Below are 13,215 nucleotides of genomic sequence, written 5' to 3'. Positions count from 1 at the left end.
TCAAAGCAAGAATTTCGGGAGAGTTTGGATAATAATTTATTGAGAATCATCAAAATCTGCGCATAAAGCATCTCTTCACAAAATAGCTTTCATTTCATTTCGAGTTGGTGTTTCCACCTGGAAGCATCATTATTTTGCCCACCTGATGTATGTTCGCATACACTGTATCGTTTTGGACTATTTTCCCGCTGCACATCGCGATGTTATTTTCAATGCTTTTTATTTTTATGCTGTAGAAGAACGGCTGGAAAAGATCGAATGTTTCGCAGCTGTTGAACTTGACCGAGTGAGAAATTGTGAGAATGTTGTACTTGCTGTTGATAATGCACAGGCCCTGGGATATAAGGGCTGTTTCCAGCAGGTTTTCATCTGAAATGTATGAGATATGCTTGTATATTTCGTTTATTCTTTCTACTTCTGTGGTTTCGTGGGTGCTTGGGGCTGCGGGTGGGTGCATCTGGTATCCAATGCACCTTGCAAATGGACTCTTCGCATCCTGCAGCATGTACAGGTCTACGCTGTTGTATCTATCGTGGATTATGTCTGAGTACGTCTTAAAGTCTTTTTCGTTCAGAATTTCTTTCCAGAACACTTTCGGTGTTTTCATCTGCTTGATCTTTTCTCTGTCAGGTGTGCCTCTACTAAAATATTTCTGCAGTGTGTTTTTTTGTCTCTTTGCTATTGTTTCAATAAAAACCTTCTTTTCGTTCTGGATCGCTGTCTTTGACTTCTGCATCAGAACCACGCCCACGGCTCTTACCACCTCAACACCATCCACGGTCTGGCAGACATTTACATTCACCAGTTTGACTGTTCTGCCAAGGGCTTCAACGGTGCTTTTATAAATAATGGGGAGAGACTGCTCTGTCTTATCTTTGAAGACGCAGTCACCTGAGATAACCTCGTAGTTCTCTGTTTCTTTTAGTGCGCAGCTGATAATGTGCGAGAAAATCTGCCCTCCAAAGACCGGCCTTCCCTGCAGGCCAAAAGGGGTCTCGCACATGTACTTTCCATCTGCCTCTTCTTTGTTCATGGGGTCTTTTTTAAGTTTTATAAAAGTATTTATAGTCTCTCCTAGACAAAACACGAAAAACAATGAGAATATCAAATATTTTGAAACAGCGCCGCTCCATGGCAACTGGCTGCAGCTTTTTATTTTTCTTCTTACATGCATATTTCTTTTCATATCGAGCCTCTAATTAAAAAAATAATCCTGATTATATTTGCGCGATCGGTCCTCAGAGCGCACTTAGACTGCAATTATTACTATTTATATGAAGTGCATTTATTTCTGGAAATAAAGTCGATAAGATCATTCTATTTTTTAATTAGCTTTTTTTATGAATTTATTGTTTGTTCTGCAGGCTGCGGTGTGGAGGATGAGCTGCAGCATGCCGCTGCATAGCCCTGCTCTATCCCACAACTCTCTTTCTAAAGCAGCGGTGGGCTTTCTTCAAAGGCATTTGTCCCTTCTCACACTATGTGTAGGCTGTGGGCGCGCAAAGTGAATAAATGCACGAATAGCAATTTATGTTTTATCTTTTGATCTTTATGTCCCAATACGAATAAAAACAGCTGAAAAATTTTAAGCATGGATTTTCAAGCTATTTTAAAGAACAAAGAAGTCTTTTACAAAACGTGCAATAGCTTGCTTGTCCAGTGTTATTACGAGCACGTGTGCCTAGCAAACAAAAACCCCACAGCATCAAAGTTAAATCTGAGATCCATCTACAGCAATTCTCTGCAGAAGGACACGATAGCACCGAGATATAGCACTTTTTTGGACTATTTCTCGGTCTACTATCCTCTGCTTGTCGACGAAACCATAGCCAGCATCATACGAACCATAGATAGCGAGCAGGGCAGAACAGCGTACAAAGAAGCCATAAACAGAATGGAAATGGGCAAGGTAAAAGGCACCCTAGATATATCTGTGGGCTCCCAGAAAAAGGAAAAAAAAAGAAAAAAATCAGGTAGGGCATCTGATAATGAAAGCGAGCTAATACTGAGCGATCTTGTACTGGTCTTATCAGACACGCAAAACCCCAGGTATCTTTATACTGGAATTGTCGTTAAAAATGCCAAGTCTGTCTGTAGTATTATAGTCCATCCTGATGTGCTATCCAAGCTGAGCAATTTCAAGAGCACGCCGGACTGTTTTATGGTGCTGGTCTCTAACCTCACATCGAACAAAAGAGAGTATCTGGCACTTGACAACATGTTTGGTCTGCGCATGGGCATGTCCATAGTCAATCCTGAGGTCAGAAAAAACACAGACATCTTGCCGCAGCAATCTATCCAGCACATAAAACCTGAAAAAAAAGATAGATACTACGAAGAGTTGAATAACAGCCAAAAAACAGCCGTTGCAACAGCGCTGAAGAAAAGAGTAACGCTGATCCAGGGGCCGCCCGGCACAGGAAAAACAAGAACGGTTTCCTGTGTGATCTCTCAGTGCATACAAAGAGGCCTAAGAGTGCTGGTGTGTGCACCAAGCAAAATGGGCGTGGACATGCTAATTGAAAGCGGGAGCCCGTGGAAGTGCCTCTTCAAGAAAAACACCTGGGCACATATCTCCAGCATCAGGAGCACTAGCAGTAGTGAAAGACCAAAAGTTAGAATTACATCAGAAAATGTAAATAATTCAGTTGAGATTTGCATTGGCAGCGGTAAAGATAAAGAGTCAGAAAGAAATGCCGGTATAGCCTTGGCAAAGAAAGCCATGCTTGTGTTTTGCACTCTCTCAATGGCAGGCTCATCGATGCTCAACAACGTTTTCTTTGACTATGTTATTATCGATGAAGCGTGCCAGGCGATAGAGCCCAGTGTTCTGATTGCAATTCACAAAATAAAAGACAGAGGGAAAATTTTGCTCGTGGGCGATCCAAAGCAGCTGCCCGCCACAATATTCTCAAACTCTCCCGATCTGTCTGTTTCTCTTTTTGAAAGGCTGGCAGAAAGTATTTCTCCTCTGCTGTTGAACACCCAGTACAGAATGCACAAAAAAATATCCAAGTTTCCCAATGATTCATTTTACAGCGGAAAATTGTTGGATGGGGTGGATCGTGACTCGAAGATCCCACTCGCATTCGTGTCCACACAGAGCCACACAGAGAGAAAAGACCAGAAGAGCTTCTACAATGAAAGTGAAATAAATATGATAACAAAAATGCTTCCTTCAGTGATGAAAAAGTATGCATCAGTTGGGATAATTACACCGTACAAAGAACAGATGAACCGCCTAATGAGCAGAGATGTGCTTAAAAAGTCAAATGTGCTTGTGTCAACCATTGATGGATTTCAGGGCCAGGAGAGAGACTGCATCATCCTCTCCACCGTGCGCACAGGGCGCATAGGATTCCTTAACGACTACCGGAGAATGAACGTAGCCATCACGCGAGCAAAAAAAACCATTATTGTTCTCGGGCATCCAGATCTTCTCTCTAAAGACCCTATTTGGAGCTCATTTCTTTCTTACATAAAAGAACACAATTGCATATATCAGCTTGAGCAGCTGATAAAAGCCCTAAGCAAATAAACATTTTAGTCTGATTAACCTACCATATCTAAGAGTTACATCTAATAAACATAAATAATCTAAAGAAATGTTCGATATAAATAAGCCAGGTATATGAATTACATTATTCCCTAGTTAAATGAAACTCTTTGTTTTTCCATGATGTAATAAAATTTTAAAGACATTTACAAATTTAAAGTGTATACTTTTAAATATTGTACCAAGTTTGTATTAGCAGCTGTAATATTTTAGAATAAATACTTATGCAAAGAGAATGCACATAATTTTCATGCAGCACAAAGATTAGTTGCTGTGGCTAAACAGAGCAAAAATCTATCTTTAAAAAGGTATAGATGAACTAAGTTGAACAACATTGGAGCAATAAACAAGAGACACACAAACAAGCTCTAAAAAACACACGTAGAACAAGAAATAGATATAATGCATATTCTATAGAGAACAGAATGAAGAAGTGTTTATTTCAGTATAACCATGCTCTAGTCTACACTCTATCACTGATGATCCAGATACACAAGCGCTGCATCTTCTTTTTAAACTGTACACCATTAATGGCCAATGAAAAAGAAAAACTCTATTGAACATACTGCAATAAACACAGAAATAGAGATAGAGAATGTGTGAAAGAGATTTAAGCTTTATTAGTGTAGGTTGCTGGAGTCTTGCGTTCTTTTTCTACTTAGCATTTAATTTACACTAACGATGAGAGGGTTTTTCTTTACCAGTGCAATGAGCACACAGCCAAATAAAACCATTGCTGCAACAAGCAGCACAGTCACAAGAACATTGTACTTCTTTGGCGGGCCCATTTGCTTAATCTCTTCGGGAGCTCGCTGATCTGGGTTTGAGTTTCTTCTCTCGGTCGTCTGCATCTTTCTTTTAATTATTTTATTACACTTTATACTAAAAATATACGCTCACTGGTGCATAATCAAGCCTTTCTATGCGCCCACTGTCAAAGTAACCAATAAGAGAAAATGGCTTTTAAAGGATCTTTTTGACCAATCTCTGGCAAAAATCGCATAAGATACGCCCATCTAAAACGATCAATAGAGCTTTGCTAGTTCTTCGATAAAATCTATCCTATACAGAGAATGAATAACTGCAATTTAGTTTTTACAAAAGAATTAGTGTAGCTATACAACAATCACACTCACAACGCTTTACTATTTAAGTTTTTATTTAAATATGAAATATTCCCTCAATCTCTTTCAGCTCCTGCATCAGCTCGGCTATGCTCTTTACGATAATCGGCTTTTCTGCTTCATAGTCGCGGATGTTCAGCTCTTCCAGCTCGTAGTTCAGCTTCTGAATGTCCAAAAGACACGGCTGGCTGTGGGCTCTCTGCAGATGCACAAACGGACAGTCTGCCTTCTTGCATCCTCCGTGCGTCTCCCAGTAGCACACAGTGCTTCCTTTTTCCTTATCTTTCTGCTGATACTCGGAGTGTCTGTAGGGGCAAGGCTCGTTGCACTCTACGCCGGCTTTCCAGCTGCTGCAAACAACGCTGCTCTGCTTGGCAGCCATGCTGTGCCTGTATGTGCAGCTGTTTCCCCTGGCGCAAACGGAAGTCATAAAATAAAAGCAGTCGTCTCTCATTCCCTCTCCTATTCTTATTAATAAATTTTTTAAATTTGTATAAACATCTCGCGATACAGAGCGTCCAAATCTTCTCTATTCTCTGTCTTCAAAAAAGACCCGTCTATGATACTGTTCGCATAAAAGCTCTTAAAAGCACTTGCCTCTTTCATTTTTCTGAACTTTTTGATCTTCTTTTGGAGATGCAAATTTAAAATATTTTTTATCAGAACTCTCACAAGGACTTCTTCCTTCTTTATAATAAGCCCTAGGTTTACCACGGGCCGCAGAGTGTTTATTCCCACCGAGTAGAAAGTGCCCATTAGCATTCCCAGGTTGTATATTTCCTTGATGTTTAGCTTGGAAAGAGTTTCTACCTTTTCGTCGATTGTTTGGTAGATGTACTTCATAACTGTGCTTTTGTGGTTTGCAGACGAAGTGTCATATAGAGAGGTAATTAACGAAGAGTAGTATGTGTTGTACCTCTTCTCAGCTATGCACAGCCCAATTGATATTTTAACTATTTCTTCAATGTGCCAGACTTTTCTTATGATTTGTTTGTAGAGGGCTCTCTGCGCCTCGATGTAGTCTTGGCTGTTTGTGAGAATGGCAAATATCTTTTTCTTTAGCGAAGTGTTCATTCCAAACTTGACGGCAATGACTTCTTCTGCGTCAGTTGCTGTTGTGATCACACTGGTGTTTGTCTCTGCGTACTTTGACAGGATTCCTGCTATTGTGTTTTTTATGCTGTTCATCTCGTCTTGCAGATAGTTTCTGTAAGGGCTCTGTCCTCTGCGGATCATTTTTATTGATTCTTTGATGAACTTGCAAAGAATGCTTCCATCATCTTCCATTTTTGTGTCTATTATGCCCAGCGTAGACTCGTCTAGGAGCGTGCTGCACATTTGGAGTATCTTTAGAATAGATAAAGAGTCTTTGCAAGATATAAGATCAGACACTTTCGAATTGACAAATGCATCATCCACCAGGCCGTAGTTAAATATGTAGCAGTACAAATTTAAGTTTGGCACTTTGGAGATGACTTCTTCAACTATTTTTTTATCCAGCACAGAGTGTATTAGCTTGAGCATTGAGGAGACGGCAAGCAAGTTGCTCTCTATTTCTGTTTCTGCGAGTATTTTTATTATTACATCTGTTGTCTCTCTGCTATCTCTCCTGTACGAGCTCTCTATCTGCTTAAACACGCTCGATATGTTTCCAACTGTCAGTTTGTTGTAAGCGAGCACTACTTCTTCCATTCGCACTTTTTTTGTTTTTTCGTACTTTTTTTAATTTCTTCGTCGTTTTCTTCTTCTTTTGCTATCCTCTTAGCTTTGCTTATTTTTATCTGCGACTCGTATTTGTAATCGACCTGGTCGATGGTTGCTCTTCTAGGAAGGAACCTAACCAAGGGAGAGGAGACTAGTTCAAAGGGAAAGTGCTCTTTTGCAGTGGCGTACAATTCAGCCAGTTTCATTAAAACTTTTTACGAAAAGGAGAATTAAATATCTGCAGCCATTGCTACAATAAACAGTATCATTAGATTTAGCCACTCACTGTACTATCCACAGAAATAAACCATCATAAAAAGATGCAGTTACTAGAAATTAGTAGAGATAATGAAGTGTAACTGAAGAATATGTACACTACAAGTATCTAGTGCAGTAGTTCTTAAAGTGCAGTTGGAGGTGCTTTGGCTAATGGTGTATATTTATTATAGAAGTTACAATAAAGAAGCATGCACACGAGCAATGTCTAATCGAACAATTAAAAAATAGATACATCGCTGATATCTACTCTTCAGGTAATTATTCTACTGGAGTAGATATCTACACGAGAGACTCAAAAAGTAGAACCAAAAACGGCGACTTAACGTACGGTATGGCGGCCTTAAAGCAGCTCTTTAGCGACTGGATGATCTCTTCCACTTCTGCAGCCGTGAGCATTTCTCTATTTTTTATTTCAATGTACATGAAAGCAATGGAAAAGACTCTGCTGTAGAACTGTATGAGGAAAGGGCTAGTCAATAGCGATGCTTTCGTTATATTCCACAGGGCATTCTCCAATGTGCTGTGGTACATGGAGATATTGTTCTCGTTTATCACTTTCTGAAATTCTTCGTCTATCTTCTCTGTTATAAACATTCTCACGCCCGTGACAAAACCTAGAAGCATCTGCCGTATTCTCCAGTGGCTGTACTGGCAGCACAGGAAGTATTCAACCGCATAGAGCGAGTAAATCAGCCTAAACAGAATTTTTATCTCGGAAATAGACTTAGCAGAGAAGAACATCGAAAGAGGCTCTCTAAGAGAGAGAGAAATATCCAGGCCCTGCAGAAGAGAGAGCCCGCCAACTGTTTTGCTGCACTTTGTGTCGTATATCCCCAGCAAAGTTCTTGATAAGGATGATTCGCTGTAAATAAAAGAAACAGGAGAAGTTCGCACTCCTTCCACGCTCTCCAATAAAAAAGTAGAGTCGTCTAAAAAAGAGAGAGACGGAGAGTCTACATGCTCTTCAAATGCTGAGTATCCAGGGCTTCCCCTGCGCATTATATAGTTTACCATCGAAATGTCCTTCTTAGACGGCTGTTTTAGAATTCTACTCCCCATCTCCCTGAAAAGCTCGGAGTATTTGCGCACATCCAGTCCGATCCTCCCAAACATCTCTGTTATGCCGCTTTTCCACTCTTCTCTTACAATGGGACAGTCTGCTATAATGCTGTAGTACTCGCGTATTCTTTGCTCGTTTATTACAACCATCTTGTTTTCTATGTATATTATATCTCCTCTGTAGTCAATCTGTGCTTCACCAACGGTTTTTCTTATCTTTGATATTTTACCCAAATCAGTTAGAACACCGATTGAATTAGCGAGATAAGATGGCATATCTTTTACCCTGTAGTGGCTGCTCCAAAAGCACTCTCCATAGTCGTACGTGTTTCTTTCTTCAAAATACCCGTCTGTCTCTTTTCCCTCTACTAGCCGCACCAGCACCCTGTTAATCGGGAGTGCGAGATGGCTTACAATGGAGGAGCACTCTACCTTACTTTTCATCACAACCTCCAGCAAAAACAAACCCGTTACGCTCTCTATTTCTCTCAGAATCATGCTTATTCTGCTGAACTTGTCTATGTCCTCCTGGAAGAGAAAGGTAAGCGCCTGCACATCTATGTTTTTCACGTTGTTTCTGATCTGGTCTACTTTTCCAATAAAGATTTTTATCTCCTCCTCCAGCCCCTTGAACAAATACTGTTTTATCACTTCAGAAGAGAAGTACTCTTCGTCTATTTTATATCTGCACTCCTTAATGCCGACTATTATGCTCAGAAGAGTGTTGATTATCTGAATGTCGTCCTGCGATATCGAAGATTTAAAGAAAACATCGATGGTTGCGCTCTTTCTTACGCGGATTAAGTTGCAGTCCAGCCCCACCAGTGCGTAGAAGAGGTCACTCAGAAGAGACGGCTCAGCACGGACACATTTCATTTTTATGCGACGAAAATAAAAACTATTTCAAGCCAGCCACTGCACAAAACTTAAATTAGCAAGGACAAATTAACTAATTTAATTTTACGCATAAACACAAAGAGAACAAATTTAATCGAAAATCATTTGATCTACCCGTTCAGTGCACTTGCCAGTAGTTCACAAGAGATCATAAAAGAGAAGAGAGCAGTATTGGGAGCTGAAAAGCAAGCTAATGCGAAATAGACTGTAGAAGCTTCTTGTACTTATCTTTTTTCTCCTATAACAGAGTGCTTCCTCTTCTCTGCTTCTTTCTTTAATTTTAATTCTTTTGTTTATTTTCCACTTTCCTAGCAACAGAGTGAAACATCCTCTCTTTGTGTTTTCAATTTCTCAGCATAATATATTATTTTTATTTTCTCTCATTTTTGTTTACGCATGAAGATAGAGACGACTAGTTTAGTGTCATTCAGTCCAGTAGGCTCGCTGGCCGCGCTGGGAACAAAAGCAAAGATATTGAACAGTGATTTTTCATCAAACTCGGTTCTTCAGATAAGAAGCACAGACACAGAAGAGATTTTATTCAGCAAGACAGTGCCCACGCGATTCAACAGGCTCGAGTGGGGGATGTATGGAGACAGGATATTCGTAGCTGGAGGATTGGATGCAGGAAATGTAACGCTGTGGGATGCAACATCCCTCCTGGAAGGAAACAAAGAAGAGCCAAAGGAGCTCATTTTCAAGAACCACGTAAAAACAGACGACGACATACTCGGGATAGACTTTGCAGGAGGCATGCCTGTTCTGACCACAGGGTCGTATTCAGGTAAAATAATGTTGTGGAACCTAAGAACCCTTGACAAGCCTCTCTCTCCAGGAATAACGACAAAGTTTGAAGGAATAAGCTGTCTGCAGTGGAATAAAAACATGCCGCAAATAATGGCCGTGGGAACAATAGACGGAATGGTGAGCATTTTGGATCTCAGAGGGAAAAGCGAAGTGACGAGAATTGCAGACCCGTACTTCTCAAAATCAGAGATAACCTCGCTGCAGTGGGACCCAAACCCAAGCAGCGCGCAGCTGGCAGTGTCATCCAGCGCCCAAAACTCCGTTATCCTGTACGACCTGAGAATATCCAGAGGCACGCCCAGACTCGAAGGACACACAGAAGGGATCCTCAACTGCAAGTGGTCGAGACACGACCCCTCACTGATTGTTACGTGTGGAAGAGACAGCTCAGTGATAGCATGGGATGCAAATACGTACAAAAAAAGAGGAGTGATCGTGCACGACTCTACTTTTGACTTTGCGTTTAGCCCTGAGAACCCTGATATGATAGCGTACTCCTCTTACAATGGGCGCGTAGTCTTTGACACGCTCACTTCCCTTAACGCAAGATCGCCTTTCCTTGACAAAGTGCCTAAGTGGCAGAAGCAGGGCCCTGGGATGTGCTTTACCAGCCACGGGCTCTTTGTCTCCGAGGGAAAAGGCCCGAGGCTGAGAAAGTGGATTGAAAACGTGGATAAAACATCGTACGAGTGGAAGATACTTGATGCATACGAGAAAGAGCACCCGAGACGGGAAATACTGAAAATACTCAACTCATCAGAGGAGAAGAGCCCGATTCTGGAGCACACAGAGGAGGTGCAGGAGACAGAAATTAAAATAGATGAAAGCGACCCAATAACAGAGAAGCTTATCCGGGGAGACTTTTCCTCCGCTTTTTCGCTCGCTCTGAAGGAGAACGCGCACCTCGCAGCCCTCATTGCGCTGTGCGACGGAGAAAGCGTCCTGAAAAGAGAAAAGAACAGAATACTCAGCGCGCCAGGGGCATCATCCAGCTTTTTGCTTGTGATGTCTATTTTATCTGGAGACTACAGCGGGCTTATTAAGAATAATGTGGACTGGACAGTGATTGTGAAAATACTCGGCAGCCACTGCACAGATGAAGAGTTCATCCCGAAGGTAAAGGCAGTTGCAGAGTGTCTGGAAAAGAGCAGCCCTGAAACAGCAAAGATCTGCTATCTGATCTCGAAAGACGTGCAAAAGTACCAGGAGATCGAAGAGAAAAAGGCAGAAAAAGCAAAGACAGTCTTTGAATCGGTTAAATTTATCAACAATTTTGAAAAAGTCTTCTCGATTCTTGAAAGAGCAACCTCAGTGATGAACGCAAAGATATCCCTGGACAAGCACGCAGTGGAGTATTTAAAGCACCTTGTGAAGAAGGGAGAAAAAGAAAGAGTCCTCACATTCATAAAGTCTCTTGACCAAAAGTCAGCAGAAGAAGTTGCAGCAGAGCTGGGCCTTCCAAGCCACCAGGCACAGAAGAAGCAGGATATGCAGCCCCACCAGCAAATGAACAAAATGAGCATGGGAATGAATATGTTCCCGCCGCACACAAATCAGCAGAAGCCCAGCAGTGCAATGCCGTTTAACAGCATGAATAGCAGTGCAGCGAGTGGAATGGGAAATAACCCAGCTAACCGCGGCATTTATTCGCCCGGAGTGTTCCAGACCCCCCAGCAGCCAGCCTCCTACAGACAGACAATGCCTGGAATGCCCCCCCGGGGAAACCAAAGCGAATTGCACAGCAAATCATTCTACACGCAGAATGCCAGCCCAAGCCCTGTGTCTACAGCAGCAACGCCAAGCATAGGAGGGAGAGTAGGCCCCAAGATATCATTTGCTAAAACCCCGGTATCTGAGAATCCACTGAACAAAGTGCAAACTCCAAGCAGTGCAATGGGATACAGCGCCCCGAATGTCTACACGCCCCAGGGAATGCCAAGTGCAATGCCCTTCCAAAACAGCAGCATACCCCCGCAGAAACCAATGGGAGTAAGCACACCCAGAATGCCAAGTATGCCAGCCATGAATAAATCGGCTATGCCCAGTATGTCTGGTACCATGAGTAGTGGTGCTATGCCAAGTATGCCAACCATGAATAGCAATGCAATGCCCAGTATGCCTAGCAGTATGAGCAGTGGATCAATGAACAAACCATTTATGCCAACTATGCCCAGTATGAATAGCAATATGAACAGTGGAACAATGAACAAACCATTTATGCCAACTATGCCAACTATGCCCAGCAATATGAGCAGTGGAGCAATGAACAGTAATGCTATGCCTGGTGGTAGTATGCCTATGCGCACTTCATCTGGGCTTATGTCTGGACAGGGGACAGGAAATAGTACACCCTTCCCTACATCAGCACACGGCAGTAGATTCGGTACGCCCTTCCCAGGAGGAAACACCCAGGGGATGATGGAGCACGGGGGCACCCCAGGAATGCGAGCGTCTGGCGCTCCCATGCACGGGGCTTTTGGGGGACACGGCATGGCCCAGCCTGGCAGGCCTGCAGAGATTGTAGTCACGCCTGAAATGGAGGAAACATACAACGGAATATCAAAGCTGATTGATAGCCTAACAGGAATAATCAATAACAAAAAGGGCGCACTGAAGGGATGGCTTCTGAAATCAATCGAGCCCAAGATAGCTGTACTTAACAAACACCTGCACGAGAAAAAATGGACACCTGATTTCCTGGACAGAATGCACATCTTTTTGGACAAAGTCGCAGAGCTTGGAATTGACAAAGTGCCCGCAGCACATGTCTCGCCAGAGCAGCTGGATGCTCTAAGAAAAGAGGGCGACTCGATTTGTGCCACGCGTCCAGTTGGCACAGACATTGAGATATGGATGCCAGCTATTTACAGTCTTCTGAAGGTTGCCTTGCACTGATTAATAAATCTACAACCATCTATCTGTTTTTATTCATCTGTATTTAAAAGTATAGCTGTTTGGTGGTAAAAATAAATCTGTCTGTTTAACAGAAAATTAAAATGGAAGGACTGGAACAAAGAATGCACAAGTGTTTGCTCAAAAAGAAGTAGAATTTAAAAATTTAATTTATTATTATGGTTTTCACTAATAAATAAAGCTTAATTTTCATTGACTTTTAGTACCAACTTTTTATTCAGTAGATATTTTATCTAATACAGACACATAATCTGAACTAGATTTTATAGATTCTTCGTTATCTTTTAGTCCTTCTATTGTTTGTTCTGTTTTAGCAGTATTTGAGTTGTCTAATGGAGCTCCTTCATCTGATTCTTTTTTTGGAGACTGATTAAAGAAAGCATTGAACCAAGAAATAAATCCATCAATGAGGCTAGATTTAGACTCTTCTTTTGTTCCTTCTGTTGGAGTCTTGAGTGTGTCTGAAACTAATGGCTTTTGTTTTTCATACTTCTCTGGCTGTTCTTCGCTGACAGTCAAGTTGGCTCCTTCTTGAGTAGTGCTAGCAGCTGGTTTTTCGTTAGTAGATCCCCCAGTATTGTTATCGCTTAAGTTCTTAGTAGACGGCTTAGGACTATTCACTTTTTCTTTTTCGTTAGCAGATTGTGTTTTGGGATCTTGTGGTTTGCTAGCTTTCGAGCTGGATTGACTGTTGGTAGAAGAGCTTTGAATGGCTTTATTAGCATCTGTGGCAGAAAGTTTATTTGGACCAGACATATTTATTGCAAAATATGAAATAGTCAAAAATATTGTAACAGCCGAGAATGCAACTCCTACTATTTTCATAATTGTTATGTTTTCTTTGTTCATAGTTTTCAAAAACAAAAACTTTGTTCT

The 13,215-nt window shown here is 41.6% G+C and overlaps 8 protein-coding genes across 8 annotated transcripts; 2 read left to right on the top strand and 6 right to left on the bottom strand.

Moving 5' to 3' along the window:
- Positions 1-94: 94 nt before the first annotated feature.
- On the bottom strand, positions 95-1,186 carry NEMIN01_0463 (uncharacterized protein; the record flags this gene model as incomplete). Its single annotated transcript, XM_051476405.1, has 1 exon — positions 95-1,186. One exon carries the CDS (start codon positions 1,184-1,186, stop codon positions 95-97), a length of 1,092 nt encoding a protein of 363 aa, XP_051332365.1.
- Positions 1,187-1,591: 405 nt separating this feature from the next.
- NEMIN01_0462 (regulator of nonsense transcripts 1) lies at positions 1,592-3,538 on the top strand (the record flags this gene model as incomplete). The annotated part of the gene is made up of 1 exon (XM_051476404.1): positions 1,592-3,538. One exon carries the CDS (start codon positions 1,592-1,594, stop codon positions 3,536-3,538), a length of 1,947 nt encoding a protein of 648 aa, XP_051332364.1.
- Positions 3,539-4,717: 1,179 nt separating this feature from the next.
- NEMIN01_0461 (uncharacterized protein) lies at positions 4,718-5,134 on the bottom strand (the record flags this gene model as incomplete). Its single annotated transcript, XM_051476403.1, has 1 exon — positions 4,718-5,134. One exon carries the CDS (start codon positions 5,132-5,134, stop codon positions 4,718-4,720), a length of 417 nt encoding a protein of 138 aa, XP_051332363.1.
- A 29-nt stretch (positions 5,135-5,163) lies between these two features.
- Positions 5,164-6,372, bottom strand: NEMIN01_0460 (uncharacterized protein; the record flags this gene model as incomplete). The annotated part of the gene is made up of 1 exon (XM_051476402.1): positions 5,164-6,372. The coding sequence occupies one exon, from the start codon at positions 6,370-6,372 to the stop codon at positions 5,164-5,166; it is 1,209 nt and encodes a 402-aa protein (XP_051332362.1).
- On the bottom strand, positions 6,360-6,590 carry NEMIN01_0416 (uncharacterized protein; the record flags this gene model as incomplete). Its single annotated transcript, XM_051476358.1, has 1 exon — positions 6,360-6,590. The coding sequence occupies one exon, from the start codon at positions 6,588-6,590 to the stop codon at positions 6,360-6,362; it is 231 nt and encodes a 76-aa protein (XP_051332318.1).
- Positions 6,591-6,942: 352 nt separating this feature from the next.
- Positions 6,943-8,598, bottom strand: NEMIN01_0459 (uncharacterized protein; the record flags this gene model as incomplete). Its single annotated transcript, XM_051476401.1, has 1 exon — positions 6,943-8,598. The coding sequence occupies one exon, from the start codon at positions 8,596-8,598 to the stop codon at positions 6,943-6,945; it is 1,656 nt and encodes a 551-aa protein (XP_051332361.1).
- A 417-nt stretch (positions 8,599-9,015) lies between these two features.
- Positions 9,016-12,321, top strand: NEMIN01_0458 (protein transport protein SEC31; the record flags this gene model as incomplete). The annotated part of the gene is made up of 1 exon (XM_051476400.1): positions 9,016-12,321. The coding sequence occupies one exon, from the start codon at positions 9,016-9,018 to the stop codon at positions 12,319-12,321; it is 3,306 nt and encodes a 1,101-aa protein (XP_051332360.1).
- A 231-nt stretch (positions 12,322-12,552) lies between these two features.
- Positions 12,553-13,188, bottom strand: NEMIN01_0457 (uncharacterized protein; the record flags this gene model as incomplete). The annotated part of the gene is made up of 1 exon (XM_051476399.1): positions 12,553-13,188. The coding sequence occupies one exon, from the start codon at positions 13,186-13,188 to the stop codon at positions 12,553-12,555; it is 636 nt and encodes a 211-aa protein (XP_051332359.1).
- Positions 13,189-13,215: the final 27 nt, after the last annotated feature.

This window comes from Nematocida minor (genome assembly GCF_024244105.1).
Source record: "Nematocida minor strain JUm1510 chromosome Unknown 7922, whole genome shotgun sequence".
Lineage (NCBI taxonomy): Eukaryota > Fungi > Microsporidia > Nematocida > Nematocida minor.
This window is presented reverse-complemented; position numbering and strand designations above follow the sequence as displayed.